This window comes from Salmo salar, chromosome ssa05 (genome assembly GCF_905237065.1).
Source record: "Salmo salar chromosome ssa05, Ssal_v3.1, whole genome shotgun sequence".
In the NCBI taxonomy this organism is placed as follows: domain Eukaryota; kingdom Metazoa; phylum Chordata; class Actinopteri; order Salmoniformes; family Salmonidae; genus Salmo; species Salmo salar.
The window spans coordinates 27,880,731-27,895,094 of NC_059446.1; the positions used below are offsets into that span (position 1 = coordinate 27,880,731).

Consider the following 14,364-nt stretch of genomic DNA (forward strand, 5'->3'; position numbering starts at 1 on the left):
TCCTGTAGCTTAGAATCCACTCCATCGGACCACTTCAGCACTGCACTGATACTTCCTCTTTTAGTTTTTCTTGTAAGCAGGAATCAGGAGGATAGCATTATGGTCAGATTTGCCAAATGGAGGGTGAGGGAAAGCTTTGTATGCATGTCTATGTGTGGAGTAAAGGGGATCTTGTCATGTCCTGACCAGCAGAGTGTGTTGTTGTGTAGTTTTGGTCAGGACGTGGCAGAGTATGTCTGTGTATGTGTGTTCTGGGTGTTGTATTTCTATGTGGGTCTGTGTGGCTCCCGATCAGGGACAGCTGGTGATCGTTGTTCCTGATTGGGAGTCATATAATTAGGAGTATGTTTGTCACTTGGGTTTGTGGGTGGTTGTGCTAACACTGCTAGTCTTTTGAATGTATAGCCTGTTGGCATGTCTGAAGTAGTTCGTGTTTATTGTTTTTTTTCGTGTATTCTTTATTCTTTACATTAAAAGATGAGTATCCACATCCCGCTTGCATGTTGGTCTGACTCTGACTTCGAGATATCTTCAGATGAAGGAGAAGATTATGACAGATCTAGAGTTTTTTCCCCCTCTGGTTGCACAGGTGAAATTAAGTAAAACAGATTTTAGCTTCCCTGCATTATAATCACTGGCCACTAGGAGCACCGCCTCTGGATGAGGATGTTCTTGTTTGCTTATGGCCCTATACAGCTCGTTGAGTGCGGTCTTAGTGCTAGCATCGGTTTGTGGTGGTAAATAGACAGCTATGAAAAATATAGATGAAAACTCTTGGTAAATAGTATGGTCTACAGCTTATCATGAGGTATTCTAACTCAGGCGAGCAGAACCTCGAGACTTCCTTAATATTAGAGACTGCGCACCAGCTGTTGTTAACAAAGAGACACACACCCCATCTCCTGATCTTCCCCGACACTGCCATTCTGTCCAGCCAATGAATAGAAAACCAGCTAGAGAAACACAGGATAGGATAGTCTCGAACGGAGCTCATCCAGTTTATTCTCCAGTGATTGAACATTCGCCACTAGAACGGCGGGTAGAGACAATTTATCCACTCTCCGATGTATACTCGTAAGGTATCCCGCATGCCAGCCTCTATAGCGCGGTCTCCTCCTCCTCCTTCGAATGTCGGGGGTTTGGGCCTGGTCCGCGATAATCAATGTCCTTCACCCCGCGACTCATTGAAGAAGAAGTCCTCGTCCGAATCGAGGTTAGTGATCGCTGTTCTGATGCTCAGAAGCTCTTTTTGGTCATAGGACACAATGGTGGAAACATGTAAAAAAAACAGTTAAGATCAGCGAAAAATACAAAATAGCACAATTGGTCAGGAGCCCGTAAAACATCCGCTATTCCCTCCAGCGTCATTTAGGAGATTAGTTTTATCTCTGTGGTTAAATATCTCTATTACCATTTCAGAGGACAAGCAACAGAAAAAAATTAAACGCACATTTCAGAGTTGAAGATGGTCTAATGCCCCAAAATCTCTAGGAAATCTTTAGCAAAAATCACCCTACGTTCCATAACCTGGAATCTGTAGGGTTAAGCGGGGTGATCATTGACCACATGTAGTGTAGCTCCTATTTTAACTAATCAGCTCTAACTGTCACTCAGGTCTGTTGGTTATCTGTGTCCCCCATGTGGAAGGGGGGTTGGGGAGGTTGACTCAGGTCTGTTGGTTACTTGTGTGTCCAATGGGGGGAGGGGGGTTGGGGGAGGTTGTCCCCCTGTGAAAGGTCAGGTTAGATTAGAAGCCAGTCTGTGTGATATAGGTTACAGAGCTATGTTAGCAGCAGGGGGGCTGGAGGAGGATGGGGGTGGTGCAGATACAGAGTTATCACGGTTATGTCAGTGATGAGAGAGGATGAGTCATGAGCAGCATAGATACTCACTTTCTTCATCTCAGATGCCATTGACTATCATAACATTGCTTTTAGAATAGGACAAATCAAGACAAGTGTTTGCCTCGTAATGCCGTCTCTATGGGAACAAGGCATCTGATTGACCCAAAATAAAAACCTAGATTGCATATTGATTTTGTAATGTGACATGTCTAACAAGACAGGAAGCTGGTAGCAAGCTTATAGCACCATGTTTTAAAGGAATAAGGCAAAGATACCAGACACGCAAGGTGATCAAAAAGTTTATTTGAGAACCAAGATGCCACATACTCATGCTTATTTTACATGTGATGCTGTGGTATTTGACTTCATATTCCCCCAGCTATTTTCTGTTCCAAAGGAACCTTCTAGATTCTAGATCCATGTGAGTAAGTGTATCTCCTCCAGCCATTTAAATTAAAGGCAGAAATAGAAATATCCTCTAGTGGGCACTGCAGAGCTCAATCTAATTCTCCCAGGCTTTCAAAATAAGGTTAAAGGGGACATCCATGGGGGGAAATTCCATGGGAACCAGTCAATATTAAAGGCAAACTGATAGATTTTGGGGGAAATCAATTTAACCAACACATTTTGGCCCTAAAAACAGGGAATTTCCTGAGTGATATTAGTATACCTTTAATGAGAGATTATTTTAACCACTAATTTGTCATTCTCGTTAAACTCACGTGTTATTATTGTTATGTCTTTGTCTCATCGTCTGGCATGTGTATTCATTCCAGAAACATTCGTCGGCGAGATTGGTTGCCCTGAGTAACCGCTGAAATCTTCCCTCTGTAATGTCTGTTACCATGACAGCAACAGCAAAGAAGTCAAGATGGTACTTATTTGCTTGATAAATAAGGATATATTCATAACATGTTATTTAAATTAATCTATGGTCTAATCCCACCTGTAATATAACCACTGAAATTGCATTTTCTTCTGTACTTTCCATCCTCAACCAACCTGACCAGATCTCCTTCTGCTTCATTTATATGGGCCATTTGTCATGACATGAGGTCAGCATCTATCTTGGTTCATTAAGTCGGAGACAAATCTCATATTGAGGAGTCTCGCAACAAAACTCAGAGGTCAATATCCAAACATAATAATTGATGGCCAATTGGGAGATTAGGAGATGGTCAAGCCTCTCATGGAGGAAATAGCTGTGTGCCATGCTTAATGTGCAGGTTGCATGTTGGGAAAATACAGGTCAGCCAATGGGAAGGGAGGAACCCAGTGGGCATACGTTGTGATAAAGACGTCTTTTACTGGTTGAAATCTGGTCGGGACGTCTTATAACCAGATCACAACCAGATTAAGATGTTTTATCAGTTAATTTACACCAATCTATACAAACGTTAGCAGGCTAATTTTAAGTAGCTAATGTTAGTTCTCTGGCTAATCCTCCATGGACATGGTATATTTTCATTTTTACCTGTTGTAACCATTGGTTGTAGCTAACGTTAGGACATTTTGATATCTGTTTAGTTGACAGTAAATGAGTGTTTGCGTGTGTGTGCATGTGACTGTGTGTGTGTGAGAGAGAGAGGGAGAGACGAAGAGAGGACCTTGTCATGCTAGCTGTGTGTAGGTGTGTGTTCTGTGTGAGAAAAAGAGGGGGAGAGAGATTACGAATAACTAATAGAAAAGATTGTAATCATGTCAACATTGTGTCATGCTAGCTGAGAGAGAGAGAGAGAGACATTACAACTCTCAACTGCCTTTTTCAATTTCTGAATCTTCTAGCTTGGATGGGAGGAAGGAACAACGGGAAGTTATCCAGCCTGCCGACCAAGAGATGTAAATAGCCTATGTTTTTCTGTTTCTCTCCATCTGTCTGCCTGACGGCCAGATTGCTGAGGGGCAACATAGTCAATGTACTGGCTAGGCTAACTGTGAAGACCTTAGGTAATGATTAATCATGATTCGTCTTTACAGTTCCTGAAACATATCAATGACCTGATGCATGGCCTCTACAGCAGTGCTTGGCCAGCCATTCAGTTACGAATTACTTATTCAGCCACATCCCAGGGAGAGAGCAGAACCACCCCTCATTCAATCCATGGTCACTGAAGGTAAGTTTTGTGTGCAATTATTTATTTTTTCTGTTTGATACTGTTCAACATGTATTGATTTCTACTAACCAGCTTTGTAAGAACTAGGTTTGTACTAGCTGTGCTGAGATCAATAATGTTTTTTTCTCTGCATCAGGTCTCACTGAGACTTGATTCCCCAAGAGACATGCAATTCAATTTACCACAGGTGGACTCTAATCACGTTGTAGAAACATCTCAAGGATGATCAATGGAAACAGGATCCACTTTAGCTCAATTTCGAGTCTCATAGCAAAGGGTCTGAATGCTTATGTAAATAAGGTATTTCAATTGTTTTATTTTTACTACATTTGCAAAACAATCTAAAAATCTGTTTTTGCTTTGTCATTATGGGGTATTGTATGTAGATTGATGGGGGGGGGGGACTATTTAATCCGTTTCACAATAAGGCTGCAATGTAACAAAATGTGGAAAAAGTCAAGGGGTCTGAATATTTTCCGTATGCACTGTGTAGTATATGAGCAAGTTGCTCTTTTTTGAAGACATCTCTAAGCTATAACTGCCACAAACTACTTCAACAAGTACCATGGAAATACTTTTAGCCAGCTGAGTCCACAAACTTTCTTCAGGAATGTCCTGTAAAATGTTATTTTAAAATCTCAAATGTATAAAGTTGTAATGCATTGATTCTCTTCACTGCAGATCTGCCACATCACACTACTCTTCAAGAGGGCCACTATGCTCCAGATCTGACACATCGCACAATTCTTCAAGAGGGCCATTATGCTCCAGATCTGACCCATCACAACACTCTTCAAGAGGGCCATTATGCTCCAGATCTGACACATCGCACAATTCTTCAAGAGGGCCATTATGCTCCAGATCTGACCCATCACACCACTCTTCAAGAGGGCCATTATGCTCCAGATCTGACCCATCACACCACTCTTCAAGAGGGCCACTATGCTCCAGATCTGACCCATCACACCACTCTTCAAGAGGGCCATTATGCTCCAGATCTGACCCATCACACCACTCTTCAAGAGGGCCATTATGCTCCAGATCTGACCCATCACACCACTCTTCAAGAGGGCCATTATGCTCCAGATCTGACCCATCACAACACTCTTCAAGAGGGCCATTATGCTCCAGATCTGACCCATCACAACACTCTTCAAGAGGGCCATTATGCTCCAGATCTGACCCATCACACCACTCTTCAAGAGGGCCATTATGCTCCAGATCTGACCCATCACAACACTCTTCAAGAGGGCCATTATGCTCCAGATCTGACCCATCACACCATTCTTCAAGAGGGCCACTATGCTCCAGATCTGACCCATCACACCACTCTTCAAGAGGGCCACTATGCTCCAGATCTGACCCATCACACCACTCTTCAAGAGGGCCATTATGCTCCAGATCGCCTTCTGTGCTCAGAGATCCTTGATGAAGATCCACACAGCTCTTATTAATTATTAATCAAATAAAACAATAAGCCTTTATATACTCTGTGTCCCAGTATTTCAATGCATGTAATGTCTGTGGGTGAATTATGAAACCAATTACTATATGCAGATGTGAAAATAATGGTGATGTAGATGTGTTTTTTCCATTGCTTGATCTATTTTAAATGTAAGAATATGTTGCAGATTTCAACTTTAATTGGGGACTATGGAAACAAATATAAATGTAATGAACAATGTTTTCAATATCCAACTTTATCCTCTGCAATACTTTCTACAGCAGGAAATAAACTGTAGTCAAGTTATTACCAGGTTAGGATGAGGTCTATGACCAGTACATAATATAGCACATAATATAGTGGTCAGAATTATGACCAACTGGTCATGTGGTAGTCAGAAAAAGACATAAAAAACCTGTCAATTTTCAATCAGTTTCCCACTGATAATCCGCAATTAGGAAACAGAGGGCCGAGCACGCCCCCATTCACATTAACTGGGCTGTAGTGGAGAGGGTCGAGCGCTTCATGTTCCTGTGTCCACATCACTAAGGATCTATCACGGTCCAAACACACCAACACAGTCTTAAAGAGGGCAGGACAACGCCTCGTCCCCCTCAGGAGGCTGAGACTTCTAAATAAGACTGCTAAATAGCAAATCAATTGCACACACAGACACATGCGTACACAACACATTACATACACCCACACACATAACATGCACACACATGCATACTGAAGCCACACCACACACACACACACACACACACACACACACACACGTCCACACTGTATATATCCACGTTATTACCTCATACCCCTGCACATCCACTCAGTACTGGTACTCCCTGTATATATCCATATTATGACCTCGTACCCCTGTGTATTTATTCCTTGTGTCACTATGTCTATTTTTATATATAAAAACATCTTATCTTAACTCTGCATTGTTGGAAAAGGACCCTTAAGTAAGCATTTCACTGCTAGTCTACACTTGTTGTCTATGAAGCATGTGATAAATAACATTTTATTTGATTTATTCATCTTACTGTGAATGATCTATCACAAATGTGACTGTTTTTACGAGGAAAAGTTTACCTTTTGATTCCATGTGAATAATTTAGGGGAAGGGGTTTATTTGTATGATATCTGGAAAAATCCTTGAGTTTATTTTAATGAGCAACGGGTATACAACATTTGTTTAATCTCACATTCTTTAGTCATTGTGGTAAATCTGTGATAAATGTGTGTAGGGACAGACAGATTTAGACTACAACAAATAATATCACAAATACATCGTTGAGTAAGTCATATAAACATTTATTTAGTTTGTAAATTGTAAACTTGCAAATCACATATACATGGTCAGTTTGTTAACCCATTTACACATGAAATATGGTGCTGAACATGTAGTGATATGTGAGAGACTGTCAAAAGGTACAATTCTCGTAGTGGCAATGTCATATAACCAACTGAACAACGACACAGTTTTTTATATATGAACTGTAGTCTTGAAGAGAGAAAATAATACCATAATATTAAAGGTAATATTTAGTATTTAATATTAGAGTTCGCCTAATTTTAGTTTATGTGACAAAACAAGCAATGCATAGTGTAGAGAATCATTGTACCATCCAAACCGCTGTGAAATATCTTTTCAAAAAACCCAAATATAGCATTTTCAGCTATTTGAAGCTGGTGAACAAAACCGAAAGTAATAGATACAAAAACTAAATTTAAGAACAGGAAACATAGAAATAGCGCACATAGAACACATCTTCCACTTCTTAGACTTGCTTTCAATGAGAATTACAGATCTGTAACTCACTTTTCTACGTGAAATTGGTCAGGTCGCCCAAAAAGTGACATATTGTAGCTTTAATAAACTTTCATAGATATAATATACTGCATTTATATTCATATAAGCAATTTTTAACATGCAATTGTAAACTTCGTGCCGATGCCATCTTATCAATCTTGCGAGCAAGTTCCTGCTCGTAGCGACAAAAAGCACCTGGCTATGTACACTAATATTTTTTTATTCATTCTTTCTTTAATCTATTTTTAGGGTTGTTTTCACATTTGAAATGCGGTACCCTGGTGTGGTTCTCTGGAGCGTTTTTTGAGAGACTTCGACATAATACGTTTGGGTTTCACAATGCAATTTCTTTAACATATCAGAATGCGTTTTGAAATTCTGGGACTGTCTGCGTTAAAACCCTACTAGCTCAAACATGGAGACCAATTTACAATTATTTGTACCGTCTCTTATGATTTCCTTGAACTAAGTACTACAACAGTATTCTTTTTCCATTCATTCTTAATTATATTTTTTATTCTTTATTGATTTTCAAATTGTCAAATAATTTATATCATTCATCTCACGAATTACACCTATGATGGATGTTCGTTCTTCCTTGTGCCAATAATTATGAATTCATGGATGATATAATTGTTCTAGTGCCAATAATGATAGTTAATAATATATAGATTAATATAAACAGATCAACAAATAAATAACTTCAAAATTAAGGAAGAATGGATCAAAATACGAGTTGATCACAAGCAAAGGTGTGGTCTACTAGCCAAGCTGGCCCAAAACCCTTAAATTCCATCCCTGATCACAAGTACACGGACCAATAGATGACGTTGAAGAAGAGGAAGGAGAAGGGGAAGAGGGCTCGGGCATAGAGGTCGACCCGCTTGGCGGCTGAGGGGATGATGGGCTTGGGCGGAGGCGGTTTCTTGGCCTTGGCCTGGCTTTTGCTCAGGCCGTGGGGCAAGGTAATGGGCTTCCCGTAGCAGTCAAAGTTCGAGAGCTCAAAGTCCCGCGGCAGTGAGCCAACAATGCTGAAGTCGTTGGTGCGCAGGTCCGATTTAGAGGTGCACACCTTTTTGCACCGGGTCTCTGCCCCCTGGAAAAGGGAAAGGTGGTAAACATAACTTTGTTTATGGGAAAGCGGTCTTTTTGCTAACAGAGTACCCACCGCACAATCACACCACACACACATTCACAGAAGGCTGGGGAGAGCACAGGGTCAGGAAAAAAGCAGTGCCTCTTGAGCAGGTTAGGGGTTAAGTGCCTTGCTCAAATGAACAATGGCATTGGTGGTGAGGTAGTGATGGGAGCAATTGAAAACATTGCATTAGTCCCACTACTCCAAACATTCCCATCCAGTCACTCTCCAGCTCTCTGACTTTCTCTCAGCTAATGGCATCCTACATCTCGGCAGCCCATGAACTAGGAGTCAGCTAGAGCTCTAATCACATCCCATGTCATCCTCCTCCCTTACCGCCAACCGCCAACGCTGAGCAGTAGCGGCCAGAGCCAGAGAGAAATGCCTTCATTCCAATCAAGTAATGCCTTCATTTGTGTGACATTCTGACATTAGTTAATTTATGACTGTGCTTTGCCAACCCTTTCAGGACCGTTTGGTGTGGTTTTAGTCAGATCTGTTCTATGGTTCTAGTGTGGTTGGAGGGTTGGATGGTGCTAACATGCCTACCTTCTGTAGACATTAGCTGTGTTGCTCGTTCCCTATGGAGATAGCGCATAAGGTGTCACGCTACAAACGTCAGAGCGATAGATCAGCTGCATTCCTCTGTATAGGATCTTATTGGAGAGAGACACTTTGAGTGATGCTGGGTTGATCATTATTGGATGTCCATATATATCGGCATATAGAAAGGGTGCCATTTTGACCATGCAATGGTGTTTTGCATTGGTGTGGTGTCTGGCAGTTTCTTTCTGAATGAGATGACAATGCAACAGATACACAATTATCTTATGCATTGTCTTTTGATGGCACCCATAGACAGTGGCAGAATATCCCTAATGTTGCTGTTTTGGTGATGTAATCTGGAAGTCTTCTCTTGTGTTTTCTTTTGTGAATTGACATGCTGTTACAATAGATTGCTAAATACAAAATCATCTGGGGGAAGTAGCTTCTAAAACCCAAATTTCAACGTGGATCTTTCTCATCGACTTCCCTCAAGGGCTACAGGGCAATTGAGAATCTAATCATATAGTTGCTAGTTTTTCACTCTAACCATTAATCTCATTAAATCGTTGTTCATTTAATTTACATTTGATAAGAAAACATGTTTGATCTCTGCGGACGAGTGTAATATTCTCGAAGTCTTGACTAACATACATTACCATGTCAAGTAATTTCAATGAAGTGTATGATTAAAACGACATTTCAGGAGCGAAATCTGTACCTGAGTGTCAATCTTTATCCGTGCCAGGCAAGAGTGCAGAAGATGTTAGCATTTATGAATGATTGGATCGTCCAATCTATTTAGCATTTAGATTGCTAACTTCACTCTAATCATGCCTAGGGACAAGGTTAACCATTCGTCATTCAACTAAGTTTGAGGATAGCACACGCGCACACACGAGTACACACATATGCACGCAAACGTGCACACACGCAAGCGTCTGTATCCATTAGTGACAACTTCATCCTGACTTAGATCAGTGTCTGGAAACAACTACATCCTGATTTAGATCAGTGTCTGGAGACAACTACATCCTGATTTAGATCAGTGTCTGGAGACAACTACATCCTGATTTAGATCAGTGTCTGGAGACAACTACATCCTGACTTAGATCAGTGTCTGGAGACAACTACATCCTGATTTAGATCAGTGTCTGGAAACAACTACATCCTATTTCCAATTACAGAAAGCGAACTCACATACACAAGCAACACCCCCCCCCCCCCACCCCATTCCCCACAAATACCCATCCCCTCCCCACCTTTCCTTCACCCACCTGCAGTGTGCTGACATGACAGGGCGTCTCGCTGGTACCGTTGACCGTGTTGTTCTTGCCCGCCGCCTTCTCCTTACCCTCTGCCTTCACCTTGGATGCCATCTTGGCCTTCTCGGCCTCGATGCGCTTGGGGCTGTTGAGCATCACTTGCACCACGGCGTACTCCACCAGCGAGGCGAAGCCAAACAGTAGGCAGGCGATCAGCCAGATGTCGATGGCCTTCACGTAGGAAACCTTGGGCAGCTCTGAGGCCAGGGACGTGCACTCAGAAGACAGAGAGAGCACCGAGAGGATCCCTGGGAGGTTAACAGGCAGGGAAGAGGTGACCTTGTCAACTAAACATCCAAGGAAGGAGAGCAGAGCTTAGTGTTGGGGATACTTCTAGATGTGTCAAAGGAGCTCAAATTAGCATTTGGACTCGACTCTCTAATGCTCAACATAGAATGCACAGCAGACAAGGAGATTTAACTTCAGACCTTGAGGGTCGCAGTATTTGCTAGTTTTCATCCTTGCCTTTAAATCAGAGGTCTAGTCTTTGATCTAAACCAGATGAGTGGTAAATAGCAGGGAGAAAACCCAGCAAACCTCGACAGTTGGAATTGAATACCCCTGATATACAGTACAGAATAATGGATATATGAATCACCTGGTAATAAAACACTCACATTCAAACACATATCCCAGGATATATTGTACTAAGATCCCAATTATAAACCCATGAACCTTCCTTTACCTTTCTACCTTCCTCATTCTAGTGATGAAGTGGGTTCACAGCGCCACCAATAATAAAGAGCTATTTTCTATTGTTTTTCCTCTCTGATTGGACAATTAATCTAGGCCGTTATATAAGTGAATGCAGAAATATCTCGAAATAAAAGCGTGGGGTCCTTATTTCAGGTGATTACCTAACCCCATCGGAGTTCACCGAGCTCTGAAATCCTTTTCATCCCAGCATGCAAGCTGGCCTATTTTACATAACACAAGGAAGGTGTTGGCTCTGTTGAAACAGCATAATGCTTTGTTTGCTGACGCTTGGCCCCGGATGGGACGCTATATTGTGGGAACAAAATGAGTCCAACACGACACACATAGTAGGAAGTGTATACGGAAATACTCCACACATCTAATCACATGTACGCCAACACAGACACACGCAACCCCCCCCCCCACACACACACACACACTCACCCACACACAGAGGTGAATGAATGGACACACACAGGAGATGACTGACCTGTGCTGATCCCATTTACTAAGGTGTCATGAGGTGGCCCTCCAGAGGAGATAGAGGGATGGGAGGAAAGTGACTAACAGCTGGAGGGGAAACAGAGGAGGAGGAGGTAGTGACGGCAGTGGTGGGAGTGGGGGAGTAACAATGCATGGTCCTCTTATCCACACAGCTCTCTCCAGACCCATCAGAATGGATGAAGTGACGTCACACGGGGAGAAGTTGACATTTCCCACTCGTGCAGGCTTGTTGACGATGGACTAGGCGAGTTACTCATACAACATAAATTGTTTCATGATATATTATGTATCATGTAGGGGAGACAGTGGAATGACAATAGATGGTTCTATTGCTATTCACATTGCACTCCCTCAGGCAAACAATGAAACAGTAAAATGGGATACTAGAGTATATGAAAAACAGTAAACCACTCTCATGTCATCATGCAGTGATGTCAAATGGATGGATATATTAGGCTGCATCTGATGCCTCAATAAGTCAGACCAGCCTCAAAATCAGAATTGAATCACGCTACATTTCACTATTATTTCAATTAGTAAAGCAAAAGAATAACGAAACGTAGGATTATTCAGTTTTTATTTTTTTGGCTAAATTCAGACAACACCACAGTGACATGGGAGACTAGCTACAGTCGGACACAGAGACATGGGAGACTAGCTACAGTCAGACACAGTGACATGGGAGACTGCCTACAGTCATACACAGTGACATGGGAGACTACCCACAGTCAGAAACAGAGACATGGGAGACTACCCACAGTCAGACACAGTGGCATGGGAGACTACCCACAGTCAGACACAGTGACATGGGAGTCTAGCTACAGTCAGACACAGTGACATGGGAGACTACCCACAGTCAGACACAGTGACATGGGAGACTACCTACAGTCAGACACAGTGACATGGGAGACTACCTACAGTCAGACACAGTGACATTGGAGACTACCTACAGTCAGACACAGTGACATGGGAGACTATCCACAGTCAGACACAGTGACATGGGAGACTACCCACAGTCAGACACAGTGACATGGGAGTCTAGCTACAGTCAGACACAGTGACATGGGAGACTACCCACAGTCACACACAGACATGAGAGACTACCTACAGTCAGACACAGTGACATGGGAGACTACCTACAGTCAGACACAGTGACATGGGAGACTACCTACAGTCAGACACAGTGACATGGGAGACAGCCTACAGTCAGACACAGTGACATGGGAGACTGCCTACAGTCAGACACAGTGACATGGGAGACTACCTACAGTCAGACACAGTGACATGGGAGACTACCCACAGTCAGACACAGTGACATGGGAGACTACCTACAGTCAGACACAGTGACATGGGAGACTAGCTACAGTCAGACACAGTGACATAGGAAACTAGCTGCAGTCAGACACAGTGACATGGGAGACTAGCTACAGTCAGACAAAGTGACATGAGAGACTACCTAAAGTCAGAAACAGTGACATGGGAGACTACCCACAGTCAGACACAGTGACATGGGAGACTGCCTACAGTCAGACACAGTGACATGGGAGACTACCTACAGTCAGACACAGTGACATGGGAGACTACCCACAGTCAGACACAGTGACATGGGAGACTACCTACTGTCAGACACAGTGACATGGGAGACTAGCTACAGTCAGACACAGTGCACAGTGACATGGGAGATTACCTACAGTCAGACACAGTGACATGGGAGACTAGCTACACTCAGACACAGTGACATGGGAGACTAGCTACAGTCAGACACAGTGACATGGGAGACTACCCACAGTCAGACACAGTGACATGGGGTTAGGATAGGGGTTAGAGGTCAGTGGTTAGGATAGAAGTTATGGGTAAGTGGTTCGGAGAGGGGTTAGGGGTCAGTAGTTAGGATAGGGATTATGGGTCAGTCAGTGGTTAGGATAGGAGTTAGGGGTCAGTTGTTTGGACAGGGGTTAGGGGTCAGTGGTTAGGATACAGGTTATGGGTAAGTGGTTAGGATACGGGTTATGGGTCAATCAGTGGTTAGGATAGGGGTTAGGGGTCAGTGGTTAGGATACGGGTTAGGGGTCAGTGGTTAGGATACGGGTGATGGATCAGTCAGTGGTTAGGATAGGGATTAGGGGTCAGTGGTTAGGATAGGGGTTATGGGTCAGTCAGTGGTTAGGATAGGGGTTAGGGGTTAGTGGTTAAGATAGGGGTTAGGGGTCAGTGGTTAGGATAGGGGTTAGGGGTCAGTGGTTAGAGGTTAGAGTAGGGATTAAAGTTCATACCCAGAGGGACTCTGGCAGCGCTGGCATCAGGGTTGATCCAGAAGGAGAGCCAGGAGAGGACCACAATGAGAAGTGTGGGGGCATAGACACCCATCATGTAGAAGCCCACCTGCCTCCTCAGGGTGAATATCACTTCCACACACGTGTAGTAGCCTAGAGGAGTAAATATAGTGTTATAGAGCAAGGCTGGAACAAAAGCCCGCACAACCAGTAAGGTGAGGGTTGGCACTCGATGGTTTAGGATGAGTATAATATGTAAATTCACAAACTAAAGTGTATAAAGTTTTTCAAGCTACCGGTAGGGTCAAACATTCATAACAAAGTAATATAAAATTACATTGGGTAGACAATAATATGAACACTAAATGACTGTTGTGATGACTATCGGTCTGTGAATGAAAGAATAAACGAAAGAATGAACAACAAGTATTTTCCAAGAGTTTGACTCAGGACAAGCAGAAAGAGAGTGCATCATCATCAAGATACCCTATATTCCTGGATAAATGTGCATGTTCTCAAACTCATCTAACACCGGGGGCTATTTCCTCTTGGATTATTCTTTCAGAAGCAGAACAGAAGAGGGGAGGGGCAGCCCGTGGCGTATTCAATTCTGTCAGCTTCCTCTCTCTCTCTCTCTCTGATAATGATCTACTATTTAATTGCCTTT

At 42.8% G+C, this 14,364-nt stretch overlaps 1 protein-coding gene and 1 long non-coding RNA gene across 3 annotated transcripts in view; one reads left to right on the forward strand and one right to left on the reverse strand.

Annotated features, from left to right (window-relative positions):
- Nucleotides 1–3,435: 3,435 nt before the first annotated feature.
- On the forward strand, nt 3,436–4,230 carry LOC106604557 (uncharacterized). The gene is made up of 3 exons (XR_001328691.2): nt 3,436–3,683; nt 3,822–3,958; nt 4,095–4,230. It is a non-coding gene; the product is annotated as an uncharacterized lncRNA (long non-coding RNA).
- A 2,468-nt stretch (nt 4,231–6,698) lies between these two features.
- Nucleotides 6,699–14,364, reverse strand: part of glrbb (glycine receptor, beta b) — a 30,826-nt gene continuing 23,160 nt past the window's right edge. For both annotated transcript variants that reach the window (XM_014199216.2, XM_045718027.1), the window contains exons 8-10: nt 13,698–13,850; nt 10,177–10,472; nt 6,699–8,314 (exon numbers count right to left, since the gene is read on the reverse strand). In XM_014199216.2, coding sequence (XP_014054691.1) covers nt 8,021–8,314; nt 10,177–10,472; nt 13,698–13,850 — 743 coding nt within the window. In that variant the 3' untranslated portion in view covers nt 6,699–8,020. The remainder of the gene's footprint in view (nt 8,315–10,176; nt 10,473–13,697; nt 13,851–14,364) is intronic.